The sequence below is a fragment of the Calonectris borealis genome, chromosome 15 (assembly GCF_964195595.1).
Source record: "Calonectris borealis chromosome 15, bCalBor7.hap1.2, whole genome shotgun sequence".
Taxonomy (NCBI): domain Eukaryota; kingdom Metazoa; phylum Chordata; class Aves; order Procellariiformes; family Procellariidae; genus Calonectris; species Calonectris borealis.
The window spans coordinates 6,921,535-6,941,227 of NC_134326.1; the positions used below are offsets into that span (position 1 = coordinate 6,921,535).

At 42.0% G+C, this 19,693-nt stretch overlaps 1 protein-coding gene across 3 annotated transcripts in view; it reads right to left on the reverse strand.

The window, feature by feature from the left end:
- TENM2 (teneurin transmembrane protein 2) overlaps positions 1-19,693 on the reverse strand; it is a 541,337-nt gene that overhangs the window by 181,314 nt on the left and 340,330 nt on the right. For all 3 annotated transcript variants that reach the window (XM_075164115.1, XM_075164114.1, XM_075164113.1), the window contains one exon: positions 2,928-3,162. In XM_075164115.1, coding sequence (XP_075020216.1) covers positions 2,928-3,162 — 235 coding nt within the window. The remainder of the gene's footprint in view (positions 1-2,927; positions 3,163-19,693) is intronic.

Below are 19,693 nucleotides of genomic sequence, written 5' to 3' on the forward strand. Positions count from 1 at the left end.
TACTTGACATCACAAAGAAAATAAAACAAATGTGATTAACCTCCCCCATCAATATTGAAACAAGAGGTGGAGAAAGGATATATGTGGAAAATGTGCTGACTCCAAACAGTCCGTATTTAGCCCAAACTGCCTAAGACAGCCAAGGAAAGAAGGGAAGGGAAAAGCATTCTTACCAGAAAAAACATAACAACATGCAGACACATGTTGTATTATTCAATTATTTCAGTGCTCGGTACTGTTAGATAAAGAGACGTCTGGAATCTAAATTGTGATGTGAGTTTTGCAGTGCTGACATAAAGCATTCCCTCCAGACAGCTCAGGTTCCGCTTTTTGTTTCATAATCAGTAATGTGACCACTTGCACATTAACTTCATTTGGGAGCAGAGTCTACTGAAGGTAACCGAAAGGTGAAAACTAAAAGTTGTGAAACTCCTTCCTGATGAAGCAGGTGCTGTCAGTGCTGGCTTTGTCTCCTGAGCCCTCCACTACTGAGATTAATAAACTGACAACAAGAAAAAAAATTAGAGAGTAGTGCACTGTGAAGAGGCACTATAAGAGGGATCAATGTTTCACAACACGGCAAAGCTACAAAGTAAAGGCTGAACTAAAAAGTTAGCAAAAGGGTGTCATTCTTTTTTGTGGCTACTGGTATGAATTTAGATGAAATACCAGTTTTAAAGTGAAAGAAACACAGGCTAATTCTGAAAGTCGCCAGTGATTCTGCAGACATCAATTTCAGCAAAACTCGCTGCAAACCAGAAAAAAAAAAATCATCAATTTCTGAGTTAATATTCTTGTGATGAAACTTGTCATCAAGTCCTGTCAGGTGTGTAATTTCAGAAAAGAAGAAAAATCGATCCTGAAGCAACTCTGGAATAGTCTTAGAACACAGCAATCCTGTCAGGATGTTTTCTAATACCTTAATGCTTGCCTGTGACAAACCCATCTACGGAGAGGCTCCAATTAACTGCCAGGTATCTTGCAACCTCCAAAAATAACAGTGTTCACACAGTAACCTTTTGTCATCAACGTGAATACATATATATTACCAGAGGTTTTAGGATAAAAAAAGACAAGGCGAAGAACCAAAATTAGTAGAGGAGTTGATAGTCTCCACTGACAGGGAATAGGCACAAAATCAGACAGTAAAAGAAAAACAGCCAGGCAAATGCCCAGTTCTGTCTCTCAGGGATTATGTATTATGTCAGTATTATGACAAAGAATCATTTTGTGAATATCCCAAGGAATTCCCTCCATATAAAGTGTTTGGTAAACTGGGACAACCTCAACCCATCAGAAATGACATATTTCAGGTACTGTTGTACCCAAGAACAACGTCATATGAAAACAGATAGACAAGGAAGAGTAGGGGGTTACTCTACACTAGAATTAAAAGTACGTTATAATCCTGGGCAATGAACCACACAGCAGCAACTGGCCCGGGCTGACCAACATTTTTATCTTGTAGTATTTAGTAATAAATATCAAATCCAGGATGCCAAAATTAAGCTCTAAATAGTAGCAGATGCTCTCACAGAAGCAGCAGTTAAGAGCAGAGCTCCACTCTTAATTTTTTTTTCGGCCAAAGTTGGCTCCAAATCTTCAGTAAGTGAGAATCCCTTTCCTTTCTTTTTTTTGACATCTCAGGCTTCACATAACTTGTATTTGCTTTTCAGCCCCCCGACTTCTTCACGGCACCCTTGTTACCATTTTAGCAAAACAGGGCAACGTGAATGAAGCCCCTTGTGAGCATTCCAGAACGGCACAGGAGCACAGACTGGGCGCAGACTCCCTGCTCTTTTCAGTCTCTTTTTTTCCCCATGGTGCTACACTGCTGATTAACCTCTGGATAACAACAGCCTGAGTGTTGTAAGCTTCAATCCAGCTATACCAACTCCTCCCAGAGCTCCAAACCAGAAGGCAGTCTTTAATCAAGCTCTGGGAGGGACTGGGCGGAGGCTGCTCGGCGGTGTAGCGGTACCATACCTAGCTACTCTGGCTGTAATCCAGCAGAGCGGCATTAAATTCCCAGAAGGTTGCAATTCAAAGGTTACAGCTCAGAAGCTGTGGCAACCAAGCAGCTGAAACCACGCTACGAGTGAGTACGAGAGCAGCCCAGCTCCTCTACCTGCATGCTGTGTTTATAGCTTATAGGGCAAGCAAGAACACCCTGCTATTCCAATCACCTTTTTCAGCACGCCAACGGCTAATTTTAAATTCTGGGAGATCAGCTCTGCTATTTAAACTGCAAGTTAAATATGTTTGACATTCCATACCCCACATGACAACAAACCAGAATATTTAGAACTGCAGCATGTCAGGCATTTATTTATTTATTTATCTGGCAGGCTTAAGTGCTGCACCTTTTCATTTATATGCAACTGTTTGCCCCACGGGCATCAAGCTGTTAACACGTACAGAAGAGATTAAAATGAGCTTGCATGCTGGATGAAATATAAATTAAAATTGTGGTACTGTCAGTTTTGAATCTGGGATTGTTTCTCAAGGTCTCCCAAAATGCATAATTTCAAATGAGCCTCGGTTTGTTATTTCAGGAAAGGCAAAATGTATAATTTTTCAGCAACACAGACGATATGAATTATAAGTAAGTTGTCCCTAAGTCTGTGAGTAAAATATGCTGTACTAATACCACGAGCTGTGTACGCGAGGATGGTCCAAATGAGTAAGAGGCTTTAAAATGGGACACGTGAACAGAGAGATGTCTACCCCTCTATCTTCCAATGCAAAGCGCATCAGAGGCTTGTAGGTATTCTAATGTCAGTAACCCCCAATGCCGTGTCAGCCAAAACCATCACTGACACAAAGTCAACTAAACCCCACCTCCGAACGAGCCAAACGGTTTTCTCTGTGCACTTCAGAGAACCGGGCAGCGGCATTCCCCAGGGGTGTCCGTCCACACCACCCACCTGGTCTCGAGCGGGACGTTGCTGTTGAGCACCCAGCTGTCCTGGAGCTGCACGGACTCGGGGGTGGTGGCCAGGTCATTGGGCGCCGGAGCGGGCGCGTGGATCTGGTTCCGGCGATTTGTGAGCGAGTTCCTGTTGAGGGAGTTGGCAGAGGAATGATGATGGGACAGTGAATGGTTGTGAGGAGGAGGGAGAGGCGGCCTCAGCGTTGACTGGCTGTGATGATTTGAAGGGCCTAAAATAGAAAAGAAAGATAAATCACAAATGCGTGTTGACGATACTATTCTCCTCGGCATTTTCAAGGGACCATTGCCTGGAAAAAAAGCCAAACCCCGCAAACAGGAAACTAAGCCTGCGTGCCTTTTGGACCTGCAGGCCTTAAAAGATGGTTAAATCAGACCAGTGATTATTAGAGATCAGAGATATAAAACAATGTTTTGAGGTTGCACAGTTGGGGTGTCCACGAAGACTATACTTAGATTTAAAAATACTCCTTTATGGATTCTCCCTGGAGAAAGGCTCCTCTGTGGAGGAGCCAGGACAGCAGTCTAGCTTGACCATTCTGTACATCCACCCAGAAGAACCTTTTCCTCCCTGTTTCTATCAGAGACTTTAAGGAGATGAACCTTAATGGATTAAAACCAGCTTTTGAGAATACGGTCTTTAAGCTTCTATAAAACTTAATCAGAGATCTCAATCTGCTTTCACTCTCTGTTATTGTACCAATCAGCTTTAAACGAACAGTATTTGTGCCAGTGAAAGAAGATTAAACTCCAAATATGAAGAGAGCCACAATGCAATGATGATATCTTTCATGTTCTTCCATGCGATCAGGATTTGGCCTGTATTTTTCTACTTAGCAATGCCACAAACACACACCAAGATCTGAAAATTATGCTACTCTTTCATTGAAAAATGACAGATGATGTTTTTTAGAGATAAAGAAGGATATACTCATTCTTTGAGTACTGACACGCTTGCATTGATAATGAAATCAATAAGGCAAGTGGATTAAAATAAAAAGCACATGAGAAGAAAATAGAATGAGCAGGTGTTATTCTAGCATAGTCACTTTTCTAAACATAGATGCAGAATGGTAAATAAGTTTAAGTGCAATTCCATATGTTGCAATAATTTACTTCTAATAAAAATAGTGAGAGATTAAAGAAAACAAACCCTGTAAGTATATTATGAACCGCATGCTTCATATTAAGTCATTATATCAAGTTGTAGTTTTCTAGTGAACAATAATCAGAAAAAGTAATATTAGTGAAATTATAATTATAATGATGCATGTTTGTTTTTAGGAACTGAAGCACGTTCTGTACTTAATGAATCAAACAATAAAAGAAAACTTCACAAGGGGAAACCATTTGCCGCTAGACTGATCTATTTTTATATGAAACAATGAAGTATGGAAAAACTGCTGAACTGATCAATTAACTGTAAGTTAATTAAAGCCAATATTTAAAAAAAAAAAACCAAAACAAACCCACCCAAAGAAACCAACAAACCGTTCAAGGGGGGCTAATCCCAACCGAGAATCAGGCCACGCACCAGGAACTGAAATCGGTTCCTGAAGCATCATTTCAGGCTTCTGAACGCTCAAGTTCTTATCAAAACACCTTTCACCATCAGGGGGATGTTTTAGACTCACGTTAAGCCATCCAAGAGCGGAGAAGTAACTATTTGGGCAAGGGAAACCCCCAGGACACTTGCCATCAGCGGGCAGCCGCGACCGTGCCCTGTCTGGTGCCAGCGCCCCGGTCCCGGACCCTCCCGGCACTGCTCTGCCGGCCGCCTGCCCGGCCGAGAGCAACGAGAACGCCTACCCTAACAACAGCACAACCAGGGTTCGGAAGGGAACAGTTTTTTGGGGAGATACCGCTCATTTTCTCAAGCGTTTCTGTGGGCCTGGGGAAGCACAGGCCAACGAAGAAGAGACAGACAGCCTTACCGGGACTTGCGCAAGGCAAGGAGAAGTTGTCCCGTGAGAAGGAACTTTAAGAAGGGAATGCTAATAAATTCTGCATCCTTCACATGCTGCTTTGAATTTGCACAGAAGTTTCTTTCTCTTTTTTGAATGTCTGTTGCCTGAATGCTCACCCTGTGGTAGTGTCACCTGCTCACAATACAAGACACCCTTCATGAACACGTCCTAAATTTTATGGCCATCAGAGGTGCTGCTCTCCTCGCTGTCCTTGCCCCAGCTCTGTCTTACCTAAGCTTGAAAGAGACTGTTTAGCCCAGCAAACCCTGCGTTTAAAACCCCCATTTTGGACCTCCTAAAACATAAATGTCTAATCTCCACTAGGTCCCGTGCCATTCCCCAACAGCATGTGGAGCAAGACACAGCAGGAAAAAAATGTGTTTGGACAAAATCCACACGCATAGAAGCTTAAGTGGAATTACTCTCCTAGTCTGTGTTCTGGCTTTAAACAAAGCATGTTTGGATTTCAGTAAGTGGATATTTATGAGTGATAAAACACAAACGTGTGCCCTTGTGTTAAAATTACTTCACAAGATTCATGTGCTTCATATTTTCTCAACTTACTTTGGATGCAGCTTTTCCTTTTGGAGGATAAATATGGAAAAGTCATACCCACATAAACAAAAAAGTTTTGCTCCGAGAGACACAGTAGTGCCAGCTATATAAAGACCCTGAATCTTGCAACCACAAACTCATAGAGGCTGTTCTTAAAAGTGAGCCAACTGCACATCAGTAAGAATTAACAGAATTTCTGTAAGATTAAGGAAGCAAGAACTGAATTCCAGTTACCACGAATTAATTTAATCTGCCGCAAGACTCAGTTCCCATGCAGTAAATAAAATGTACTGCACAAAATAAGCTGTGCAGAAGTAACTGAACATATACTGCAGTGGCAAACCCCCAGAAATCTGGCATAAGATGAATGTAGCATTTAACATAGAATGATAAAGCAAATACCAATATCAACATTATATGGCTATTATATAGTTTATATTAAAACATATAAAAGCTTACATATATAAAAAGTACTAACTAGGGAGCATGCACACACACTCGTGTATATATGAGAGAGAGAAGCTTCTTCATAAACCTGTTTAAATGAATCAAAAGCAGAAGCTGAACACCGTTGAACTTGCCAGGGATATAAAACTGGATTCACGTCTGAACACCTGAGCACTTCTTTACAAGCACCCTTCCCTAAATTAGAACTTCAGCAGCAGTACCTGCAAATCTGCTGAGCTCAGAAGTTCAGAAAAGTAAATCATTTGTCCCGTAATAAAAGATCAGCAGCCTAAAGGAGTGGCACAACGGATCTTACAATATGACATGCTCTGTGGCCTCTTGCCAATTGCTTTAGTATTTGGAAGCTTAAACACAGTCAGCGTCTTGGTGGAGTACATCTGGCTTTTTACATCAGGAAAGAGATTTTTTTTTTTTTGATATAGCAGTTGCCAATATTGGTTTGGGGAAAAATACTGAGGAAATTACGCCTTTCCTCAATTATTACATGAATTAGGGGTTTCACCAGAATACACTATACAATCTCAAACATTTAGGATTTAAGGAGAAGTCTCTTAAAACCACGATGAAAATCAGAGAACTGGAAATCTGAAATACTGGCACCCTCCATGTTTTGGCTTTTTTATTTTTTAATTTCTGATTTAAATTCACAAATAGACAAACATACCTAATTCTAATGAATTTTAGTACACATTGATTGTGCTGAGCACTTCTGAAAAATCAGGGCCTGATGACCATATAATCAACACACGATTCTTCAAGAGATCTTACTGCGGTCAAGAATATCAGCAACGCTCATTTCAAATGTGCAAATCATGAAGCCGAGTGAGGATAAATTGTGTTCTAATTAAGTAATCTGAGAATACAAAGTCTGATCTACATATCTTTGAAGTAATCATAAGCTATCCAATTGACTTGTTTGGGTTTAATCAGAACCAAAATGCTAAAAAAGAAAAAAAAAAAAAATTTGCTCTGTTCATTCTTTTATCTAGTAAAACAATTAAACAAGTGAGGCTAGCACAGAGGTAAAATTCAGCTACAGAAAGACGCAAAATAGCACTTGGTCTCCTTAAAACCAACCAAACAAAAACCCACCAAAAAACTAATGCTGAGCATAATCCTGTCTCTCTGGTCTTCCCTGCTTTTGCATAGCAGGAGAGAGCGAAGGGTCTGCAGCCCAAAGCACAGCCCCACGGCTGCTGCCACGGCGAGCGCCGGGTGACGGGCAGCCGCTGCCGATCCTTCGGGAGCCCGTGCTGCGGCACTGTAACGGCCTTATTCCGGCACAAGCCTGGCAACCTCAGGGATCAGGAAAAGCCACTGGATGTCACAGCGTTACAGGTACGCAGTGATGGCTGCGTGCTCCTGAGCACACACTTCCAAAGACCACTTCTCAGTTATTTTTGCAGTTCAAACGTTGCCTAGAATACGAAGTGAAACTTCAGATCTGCTTTAACACGGTCAAATTATTTTTCAAAGTTCTTCCAAGGCTTTGGTACGCTCATTTAACACATGCACTAAATCCATGCAACACCACGATCTGAGAAGAACAAGTTAATCTCCCACCTCAGAGATTAAATTCAAAGCAGAATCAGCAGCATCCCTAATCTAAGCAAAGCAATCACTTCCCTGCATCCCAGTTCTTTGTCAATACTACCTCAAAAAAGTAATGTAGATTGTATCTCAGTTGTGCTGAATTAGCCTGTGTGCCATGATTAAATGCTAGAGACACATAAACACCTCCCCATCAATCCTTTTCACAAAAGAACTAAAAGAAAAAAAGCAAACACGCTATTTTTCTGAAATGAGCAATGATGCAGCTATTTCCTTATACATCTAAACAATACAAATATTGAACACAGATAACAAAGCTGATGCATTGAAAGAAAAAATGAATTAAGTAAACCCACAGACAATCCTTGTTAGCCAGCATTAGAAACCCGGTCTTCAGTATTCCTAGTTCTTTATTCAAACAACTCTACCACACTATTTTCTCAAGGAAACTGCATCATCTGCTATCACAATGAGTCACAGGTTTTTCACAGAACCACAGGGCCACCTTCCAAGCTAAATTTATCTTCAAAGGCAGATCACATTACTCAGAGTCAGGAAGAAAAGAAAGCATTGAAACACCCAGGAGTATAGCGCAGTATCACAAGGGCTGCCTTCACCCTGGGATTTCAGCCTTCGCTGGAGTTTGGCGGGGTGGGACCAGGGTTCCTTCCCAAGCAATATAGTCTCTGTTTTAGGCTATGTCTGCGTCAGTTCTGTTCATTTGCTTTAATTCTCTAAACTATTTTGTGCAAGGCCATAGTTAAATGGAATCTAAATGTTTTCAACATACGCTGTAAAGAAGCAAGTTATCTCGCTCATAACCACGGGTATCATTAACCCTCTCTCTCGTTGTTGTAAACCCAAAACATTTGCCAGGTGTTCCTCCTTTTGTCCGCATGTTTTTACAGTGTTTGAGGCAAGAATAGGTTGAATGACTGGCTGTCAGCCCAGACTGTACATTTCAAACTGAAAATTCAGTAAACGTGCGGTGTAAAATTGTAAGTCACTTATCAGTCTCTGCCAGTGCACTGCAGCTATCTCCTCAGCACAGTATTAGAATAGAAAATTAAATGTTGTTGTGGCAAAAAAGAAACAACAAAAAACCAAACAAAAAAATACCTCATTGTTTACCCACAATATCCAGATAATCACAGGAAAGGGGAAAGGTGGTTTAATGGATAAAGTCTAGGACTTTGTCATAGTTGCTATATCCTACTCTGACTGAGGCAACCCTTGAGCGGTGGTGGCCGAATCACTTGTTATCTGTACGTGTCTTTATCCATATCCTTCGCAGGAGTGCTGAAGGTAAATTACCTTACCACTCAGGAGGCAATCAGATACTCCTGCAGCACGAGGCAGTCAAATGCTTTGTGCCTGCGGCTCCCAGCCTGCGGGGCAGGAGTTCATCGCATGGGAGGCAGAAGCAGGAGCAACCAAATTAACTCTGCCAGACCTGAGCTGTGGTGCGTACACAGAGCGCGACTGCTGCTCCGCCACGCTCCCGAAACCAGAGGTGCTGAGACGCTCCGTGCAGACGTCCAAGTGCATCAGCCTGCTTGGAGCAGGAATATTAGCTTGTTCTCAGCATTACTGGAGCCAAAGAACTGGCAGATTTGGTCTTTGTACCGGATGGGTGGCGTGGTTGTGAAAAAGCGGTGTGCATACTCACACAAGCAAAGGCAAAGAAGTAGGACGCTTCAGCAGGAGTGTAACCTGAGGGTTTACAGTCATACACCCAATTTTCTCAAGTGAGGGTCACCTACAAAAAGGTTAAACACCACTGCCCTACAAAATAGTATTATCTGAGACACCATCTACTAATTATATTTGTTGAAATATATCACTTAAATATTCATTATCACACTGCATGAGGTGCACTGGCTGCATAAAATAATGACTAGTCAATGGCAAAACACATTGTTTTAATAATAATGCTTTATGTGGACTCAGTGTCCTGTGATACTTTTATACATGTATATAGATGTGTGTGTGTATATATATATATATATATATTAAAAAAAAGATAGGCATGCTATTTCTATTTTTACATATCATAAAAATGAGTCAGAGGTTAAAGAAAAGAGTCGTCTTTCCAATTAAAAAACAATCTTTTCCAATCAACCTTTTCATTTAGTTTTCCAATAATGAAATAGATATAAAACATATTTCAGAGAGACTAAGGGTGTATCTATCTTCTTCAGCTTAGATATATGACTTTTGTCTGAAGAAGGCACTGATATAAGTGAACTAAAAAGGAAAGCCTACATATATATTTCTAAGCAATAAAGTTCATCATTATGATCATCATTACCATGGAACATTTTAGTGCAGAATGCAAAATGTTTCTCTATAGACCTGGTTCTGCAGAATGGGAAAGAGTTGAACCCTATCTAGAGACTTACACAGACCCTCTCCAAAGCTTACACAGCCTGATACAGCGAGAATCACACCACAGAGAAAGTGAAGATATACATTTTTCTGAACAACATACAGAAACTTCTGAACAGAAATATTTAGGCCAGCATCGTAAGCCTGGTGACATTTTCTGGATCGGAGTATAGCTTGAAAACTGCTGTTTCCCTGGATGGTCCAAGGGGGAGCCTGAAAATTTTCATAATGACATAAGAATAATTGTACTGTAATTGCCAATTCATTGTGAGTCAGGAGTCAGATGCAATAGAAAGTCATCCCTGAAGCTATTACAGCAGTACTTTGGATTTTACATAACCCAGTCAGCTAGCACACAAAGCTGTTTTCCGAGGGGGCAAAAGAAATGCTAGTTACAGGTGTTTTAATGCAAGACTTGATGCAATTATCTTGATTATTTCAGAAACGTCACAGAACGTATTACACATTGTCCAAAATAATCTTTTTTTTCTTTTTTTTGTGAAACCTAACCTCATTAAAAATTTCTACAAGAGTGTCTCAAAATAAATTACTGAAAGTAACTGTGTCAGAGGGAAGATCTAATAGGAGACCAAGATCTCAGCAATACCTAGGTGAGCTTTTTAATAAATCAGCCTTCCAAGTATTGCAGATCCTTTAAGAAGGAAAGGTCTATCAGCAGAGTAATGATTTTGAATTCTTCTGTTGTTCTGAGAGTCTGTAATGTCAAGTCTCACCACTGAGAAGTTTGGCAGTTGAACTACTAATGAAACTAAATATATTGAACATGGCTTTCAGCATCAAGTAATTTCTCTGTTTCTCAGGCAATATCATCATCACTTCCCAGCAGCACTAACTTTTTTGTCAACTGCTGAATTTTTTTCTTATTCCATCTTATACTACTGCCTTGGGATGATTCAATGTAATGCCTGCTGCACACCAATCTAGAATTTTATCAGTTCAACAGCAATATCAACAAAAATACACTAGTTTTCTTGTTTAAAGAAAAAAAGTATGTTCTTACTACAATGCTCTTCCATGGGTTTTCAGGGTTAGAGCATTTTTTTCAGAAATATTTACAATATTACCCCTTCAGCCCAAAGAAAACATGAAAATAATAATTAAATACAGTTTTCCCCTTAGGCTGAGCCACCTGATAATCAAATGGTGGAAATAAACACTGATATATACGAATAGTTAACATCAAGACTTACTGACACATACCAGTAAATACAAGGTTCCTGGAGGAGCTTCCTGGGACAATTCAACTTCACAGCTCCTGGGAAGCCAGTTATTTACTACCTGGACCATCTGTTTCCCAACATGTAGAACAGGTAAAAATAATTTGTGTAGACTATGTGGAAAAAGTAAGAGGAATGTTGCATAATGCCGTAGTCGGCAAAGAAAAGCAAATATAATGCAATGTGTATGTTGCATCGAATCAGGCTTTTCAACAGGTTATTTCTCTTTTTAAAAGCAGGCAAGATACCAATAAATACAAGAAAGAAACGAGTATTTGTCTGCCTCCAGGGTACCGCAAGCTGCAATACTACATGATGGGCATTTCTTCCATAGGCAGTAGAATGTGGTCAAATTCTTTATTGGTTGGTACTGGACAAAAAAGAAAGTCACAAACCATTCAAATGAGAAGTCCTGTCCAAGTTGCCTGACTTTTCAAGGTACCAGAGAGGTTAACTTCAACTACCACAAAGAACAGGTTCTGTTATTCAGAATATGAAATCATGGGTTAAAGGAGTAAAAATATCACAAGGTGGTGTATGAAAGCCCTCACACAGTTTATCACTCGGCAGCAAATGAGCCAACATTAAGCCAGCAGTTCTTATAAAAGTTTTTAATTAGAGTTTTTAGAGTGGGAAGGGAAAAAAAACCCAAAACTAAAAAACAACCATACTCCCCCAGTCACACATGATAAAACAGAAAAATCAATACAGGAGAATTTCAGCTATGAAAATGATCGGTCTGTGTCACTGGGCGCTGCAGCTGGGCTACGACTTCTCAAAATACGATGTCTGATGTGACCGGCTTTCAGGGGCTGATCCCACTCCCCACCACTACAGCCTCGGTGCCGTCAGGTGCCCTTGACCTTCAACGTGGCAGAGCCAAGGGAAAGCCAAGCCCCAGCGGATGCCAGGGATTGCCCAGGGATCAAAGGACTCTGTGTGCGGGGCAGAGTGGAGCCGCCAGCCCAGCTGAGCTGGGGCCAGGCAGCGTGGGGAACGTCAGCGCCGGTCTGGGAACCACCTCCCGCACCGGCCCCACGCTGCATCCCCACTAGCGCCCAAGGGGCGAGGTGTGCTGCTTCAGGCGCAGCTCCGTGCTAACGGCAAAACAGCTTTCAGACTGCAGCTGGCTTTCGGTCAGCTGGGAGACCAGGAAAATTAACTGCCTACCACCATCGTGATGAGGCACCCACTGACTTATGCTGTCCAGCAATCCTCTCAGTAGTACCCCATCAAATACTTAACTACTGCTGCATTTACCATGAGCAAATTTACTGCAAACTAGAAAAACACTCTCTAGCAAAGAAGAAATGAAGCAGCCCACTGAAAACTTTGACTAGCTGGAGAAGACCAAGTTGTCTTATCTAAATAGCATTGCCAACATCTTGCAGAAACTTAATCCTCATCAAGACGTTAAACCTCAGTGCAACTTTCTATTATGTGAGCTTGAAGAGGCTCTCAGAATAAGACTATGGGTCTTTTCCCTTTTTTTTTGAAAATAAAATACAACCGTCTAATCACTTACAATCAGTGAAAAAGAAAACACCATCACTACTCATCCCCTGGGACCGTGCTGCTCGCTTATCTGACATCCTCTGCCCAGTTTACCCAGCCTACCTCTGATGCTATAATTACAATGCAACTATAAGCTTTGGGCTGCCACTTTAAATACACACTGGTTTTACTTCTGCAGGAGAAGGCAATCGAATTCACAACCTGAAGAGGCAGACACCAAACACTGAAGTGGTCCCACATTACCAGAACAGACTAAACGCAGGGAAGTGTAATGTCTTTCGGCAATGCTACTTGTTCCCAGTGTCAAGGGGAGAGCGAATAGCACAGTCCTACCCATTATCTATACGGCATACATTTTTGAAAACACAGGTACTCAGACCAACATCATCTTTACCTGCCCTTCTTTGTCTCAAGGCCATGATTTTATTTTTCTGAGAAGACCAGAAATGCAAAGAGATTCAGGTAAAGAGCCATAGAAATATGGTATTAATTGAGCAACAGATTCCATTTTGTATTTAAGGTATAACAGTAGCTATGATAATTGAATTATATAGTGTTTCTTCTTTCAGAATGTCTGAGACCACCACAGTACTAAGTGGGGTTTAGTACCTTGAAAAGAAAGGGAGCAAACAGCCGTCAGGTGCAATGCTGTATTCACAGTAACGGTAGTGGCAATATTAAAGAATCCTAGAGTCATAGAATACCGGGTTGGAAGGGATCTCAAGGAACATCTGGTCCAACCTTTCTTGGCAAAAGCACAGGCTAGACAAGATGGCCCAGCACCCTGTCCATCCGAATCTTAAAAGTGTCCCATGTTGGGGAATCCACCACTTCCCTGGGGAGATGATTCCAATGGCTGACTGTTCTCATTGTGAAAAATTTTCCTCTTGTGTCCAGTCAGAATCTCCCCAGGAGTAACTTGTACCCATTACCCCTCCTCTTTTCCATGTGACTCCTTGTAAAAAGGGAGTCTCCATCTTCTCTGTAGCCACCCTTCAAATACTGGAAAGTGGTGATAAGGTCTCCCCTAAGCCTTCTTTTCTCAAGGCTGAACAAACCCAGTTCTCAGCCTTTCCTCACATGGCAGGCTTCCCAGTCCTTGGATCATCTTTGTGGCCCTTCTCTGGCCTGTCCACATCTTTTTCGTGTAGCAGGGACCAAAACTGAACACAGTATTCCAGGTGTGGCCTGACAAGCACTGGGTAGAGTGGGATAATGACTTCTTTATCTCTGCTGGTGATGCCCCTGTTGATGCAACCCAGCATCCTGTTGGCTTTCTTTGCCGCAGCAGCGCACTGTTCACTCCTATTGAGCTTGTTGCCCACCAGGACCCCCGGGTCCCTCTCCACAGAGCTGCTCCCCAGCCGGGTAGATCCCAGCCTGTGCTGCACTCCTGGATTATGTTGTCCCAGCTGCAAGACCTTACACTTGTCCTTGTTGAACAGCCCGGGGAACAAACAGGAGGAACTGGAGCTCTGTGCCCGGTCAGAAAGTTACGATATCATAGGAATAACTGAAACGTGGTGGGACAAGTCACATGACTGGAGGATCGTCATGAATAGTAATCTGCGCTCTTGACAGGTCGTGGCACCCTTTTGGCAACATCTTGGACCTCAGCTCCCGGAAGGCAGCATACCTCTTGTGACCGCCTGTCGGGCCGGCGGATGGGTGCCTCAGTGCCCCTTAACAGAGAGCCACCCGCTATGAGCACTCCTCGTTTCTTTTTGTGGTATCCACCATGTGCTGCTGGTACACGTTCTCCTTGCAGACCTTGCTTGTGGGTGTCTACAGCTGTTAAAGCTTCATATCTGGTTTTTGTTGTAATGCTGGAGGGTGGGGACTGAAGCAGAGTCCTGCTTTTGTGGGTCACCAGGGTCCAAGGTGCCTCATTCTCTGTGGTGTTTGCTACAGGAGCATGGTTCTGAAACCACTTATCTACCTCCACCTCAGCCCCTCTGATACTGCGCAGCCTTTTAGCTGCTTCCTGCAGCTCGGCCCCCTGAGGCACAGATCACCGACCGGGGCCCACCTCCGGCAGGTACTTACCTTTTCTCCAGGAGAAGGGTCTGGGCACCCGTTGCAACCTACCGTCTGCGCCGAAGTCTCCTTCCCTACCAGTTCTGTCTGGGTGGAAGCATCAGACATCTCAGGGGCTTTCTCTGTAGAAACACCGCTTTTAACTCTGAGGCGAGTGCCCACCGTTACGGCAGAGACCTAGAGCCCTTCCCTGGGCAGCGGGCCTACAAGGAGGGCGCGCGGCCCTTCTCACGCGCCCTGCGGCGCGAACTGCGGCGTCCTCTCGATCCCTGTGTGCACGCCCCGTCGCAGTGCTCCCGTTTAAACCTCCGCGGTCGCTCTTGACAACGCCCAAGCCGCGTCAGCCCCTCGCCGGCTCGTGGGGGGCTCCCTCCTCTTCCCCGGGTGGCCCTGGCTCCGGGAGCCCCCTGCACACCTCGATCTAGCGCTCAGCCACAGAACTTGCCGTTGCCGCTGCTGCGTGCCTCGCCCACCGAGAGAAGAGTTTAAAAATGGGAAAAGAGCGTGACCCCAATATTTTATCCAACTAAAGACACAGGAGACTAGAGAGTAGTTAAATGCCAAGATTGCAGTTTGGCTAAAACCTCTGGATAAACATCTGCCACCTTGCAAAAATCGCTAACAGCTTTTTCTAATGATGAGGAGTAATCAAAACCTGTGTTTGAAATCTCTCTTTAAAATGTGTGTGGATTGCTGAAATCCCTTGGACAGAAAAGGTTCTCGGCAGTTAAAGCCATAATGCGACAGATGGATTTCAGAAAACCCACAGACCAAGGGGCAAAACTTTTTGACGCTGAAGTTGACTAGTGAAATCATGACAGAGAAGAAAAGGAGATAAGGAGGATTCTGAAGTCAGTCAAAGAATTCTGCGTCTCTGAGACACAGGGCCAAGGAAAGAGTCAGCAGAAACAAAGGGAAAAAGACACTAAATAAGTATGTCCTATGAGCTCTTAAAGAAGCGTGGTAATAGTCTTCTACATAGAAAGGAAGCTGCTGATGATTATGTGTGTTATATGTATAGGTTACATGCAGATTAGCGAGTAATTTGGCATAATACAAACAGATCAGTAGATGAGAGGAGAAGGTCCCAGACCCCCTTTTCTACACTATACGCTGTTTGGGTAGTGTAGGGCGGTAAATTTGGACTAGATTCGGTTTGATACACCCGGATCAAGAGTCCCCACCATCCGTGTGCTTTGAAGCAGTCTCAAGGACCGGTCACTGTTTCCACCTCTCATGTCCCCCCTAGAAGAGCGAGCCCATTTGCAGCAATTTGGCAAGATACTAATAATTTAGTAGATACTAAGTTGCAAGTCTGTATTTGAAAAATCCAGTACGATTAGTTTGGTCTGATATCAAAACTATGACACAGAATGACAGTGCACAATCTTCCTATTTCTAAATTAATATGCAAGAAAACACTGTGTTAAGTCTGCATAGCTATCTATAGAAATATGCTGAGCATGTCAAGGCTTTTCTGCAAGGACCTTTTATCAACTACATTTTCCAAGGAACGTTCAGAAACAGGGAAGTCAGACTTAAGAAATTCCAAAATCAAGAGGATTTTTTTTTCCTAAACATCTCTAGTATTTTAAGTGAAAGTTATTTTCATTATATTATTACCTGTAAATTACAGCTATCTATAGTTTTAGGTAGTGGGATACTTATTAGGTGTCCCTGCTTAATATGGAATGAACCAAAATCAAATTACTTCAAAAAATAAACCAAAATCAAATTACTTCAAAAAATAAACCTTATCTAGCTAAATTGTTGCTGTTAGGTAGCTGTGACTCTCCGTGCCAATAACCATTATCTTAAGAATTTTAAAAAAAAAAAAAATTAAGATATCCATTCATTTTTAGTAATTTTCTTGCTACCAGTATGTGTGAAAGATTTTCATTTACGCTCATTTATCAACTCAGACAACTTCACTAATGGGGAAATTTATTCTGATAACAAAGAATCAAACTGCACCTTGAGAAGGGTATCACAGGTGGGTACATGCATATGGCACCTGGATCAGGAATAAGTATGATCTTTTATCAAACTCTCGGAAATTATGGTTATCTTTGACATAGTCGCAAAGGCAGATGGATGCCCAGATAGCAAAGATTTTATTTTAAATTAGTGTTTCTGAAAGAAATATTCACAAACATGGGATGGCAGAAGAGATGTTAAACTGAATAGTAAAATATGGTATAGAAAAGGGATCACAAAAAGCAGTACCTTGTACTCGGGCAATGCAGCCTATGGAGTTTTTATCTGTCAAAACTGCTTGTAGTCACTGTTACATACACTGAATTGATCAATACCAACAACCACAACGTAATGATAATGATAATACTTAGTGTTCTCTAAAATATTTGCTGTGTGTTCTTTTTAAGGTGCTTCATAAATGAAGCCGCCTAAGGTAAGGTTGCTATCAGAATTTTACAGGCACGTAAACTGAAACCCAGAGCGCAATGAATTAATATTGAACTGTGTGACCTAACACTAGTCCCCTGGTTTCACCCTGGTCTTTTTCTTCTTACAACAGGCCTTCCTCATCTGGCACAGATGTTTCTCCAGTCATAGCAAATTAAAACACATGAAAACGAATTCCTGTGGGTGCTAACGGAAAGTAACCCATGTTTAAGTTTAACTATTATTTCAAACAAATTTGGTCTGGGCTTTTTTCATGCAGAATATTTGAATAACGTATTTCAGTAAGCAGACACAAATGGGGCAACTTCTACATTGGATAAAGATGCAATATCATCCTTTTAGCTAACTGTTAAAAACCAACAACAACAAACCCCAAACAAAAACCCCACAGCTGATCATAGATTTTGCAAATGATACACAACACAAGTCCAACCCATTGGAGAGGATTACATTTTTAAGCTAATGTCTAATTAGTGCATTTTAACAGAAATGTAAGAGCAAAAGCTACCCTCTACAGGGCATGCAAGTCAATCATCGTTAAAGCTTAAAGACTGTTCCATGCATATTTTCTGCATCATAAAAAAGTAGTCTGGAACAAAACCCAAACTACACATCTGTGTAGGATGCTGATAGACTTCTTGATATGGTTTCACTATTTCAATTTACTTGCATATTGTTTGATACAAGCTCAGGGAAATATGGCAAGCTGTGCCATGAACAGAGGGGAAGAGAACTAACTGTTGCTGTACGCTGTCTTTTTATTAACTGAGACTCCACAAAACTCTAAATTTATGAAATACTCAAGAAAAAAATTATTAAATTATTCATTAGTGATAAGACAATTAAGAAGCAAACTAAGGAGCAAGTGGAAGCTTGGTCCTGAGGGAGAACAGCTGGTCCTCTCATTAAAAGTACGTTTTGGCAGCAAAATACCCTCTGAACAGAGGGAACCTGCTGCTAAAGCAGCCTCAGAGTCAAATTTAGGAGCAAGTGACAAAGACAGAAGAAGTCTTTGCATGAAGAGCAAGGTGGGGACACTCTGGGTATCACTGCGTGGCTGGTGCAAGCTGCATGCCCCCCGCTTTTGGCAAAAAGGTGCCGTGATTTTATTGCACTTTGGAGCCACAACCTTAGACGGTAGCCACCTCAGCCACTGGGCAACTTTGTGCTGCAGTGTGAAAATACACTGATGGAAGCTTCACACCCAAGGAAAGATATTATTTGCACTGAGTAAACCCTTAGCTGAGCACGGAATCTGGTGACGAGCATGGTGTGCGAGTCGCTGAGTCACCCTGCGCTCCCGCTTCGGATTCCTTGTTTATCAAACAGAAAAGCACCCTGCAGACCCCAAAGGGGCATTGAATGGTTAAATACAGGAAAATGTCACGAGCAGCCTGAGATCCTCTCAGGAGCAGGTACTGTGGACGTGCCGAACACGAGCATTGTCCAGCTGCACCATGGACAAGCACCTGTGGTCAGGAGGGGATATTCCACCTTTGTGGTTGCAATGGTGCAGGTGTTATTGGAAAGGAAAAGGAACTGTACGATGTTAGTGACATGGAAAGCCTTTCAGAGGTGGAAAAGAGAAGGAAAAGGAGTAAGAAAGAGAAGAGAAAGACAGCACTTCGGTGCAATGTCTTTTATGGAGTGAAGCAGCACACACAAATACAGCACCATCCTGCTCTAACAGACTGGTTCATAGTGCCAGAGCTCTTTAGAGTGTCTGAGAAACTCATCATTAAATACCATTGCTCCCCATTCCTTCTCATGCTACCTACTGTCTTTAGCTTGTGGTTTTTTTCATACTTTCCTTTTGTAGTTTTTATTTATTTTCCTGTCCTGCCATCTCAGTAATACTGAGTCTGCATAGCTCAGATTTACCTCTCGGCTCACCATATCTTACACTCCATCCTCAAAGACATCCATCTTGAACTCCTAGTAAAAAACCAAAATCCCATCTCTCACCACAGCACCACAAAAGACTTATTAATTTGTATAACTCCATTGCTGAAATACATAATTGGTGACAAGTATGATTTGTGTTCTTTGAAGAGAGTATCCTTAAACATGCCTACAGCAATAAAAACTTTCTGTAGCATCCGCTGAAACATGAAATTCCCACTCACTGGCACACCTTGTTCTATACATTTGAGAAACTTTTTCAAATAACATACAAGTCCATAATTTTTTGGTGACATAGAAATGCAAAATCAGCTACTTAATCTTAATTTCGTACAATTTTACTTCCTAGTTAGATAAACCACTGCTAAGAATTTTCCTCCCTAAATGCCATCCTCTTCTCTCCTATATTTCCCGATGTGTGTGGAGTATTACTCCAATTCTTGCGTAAGATTCAAACACCTTGCATAACTGGCAGGAATTCTGACATCCCTGCATAGCGCCAAATAAGTCTCAGCCTGTTTCAAAACCTGATTCATCACATAAAATGTAATAATTTCCACTCCAATCTTTCTGCACCTATTTCTTCACTTGGGTCAGCTGGCAAAATAAACATTTTAGCCTTTCCTGCTGCTCCAGATATGTCATACCAAAGTGGGTTTTGCATAAAAAGAAATGGCATGCTACTATCTTTGCAACAT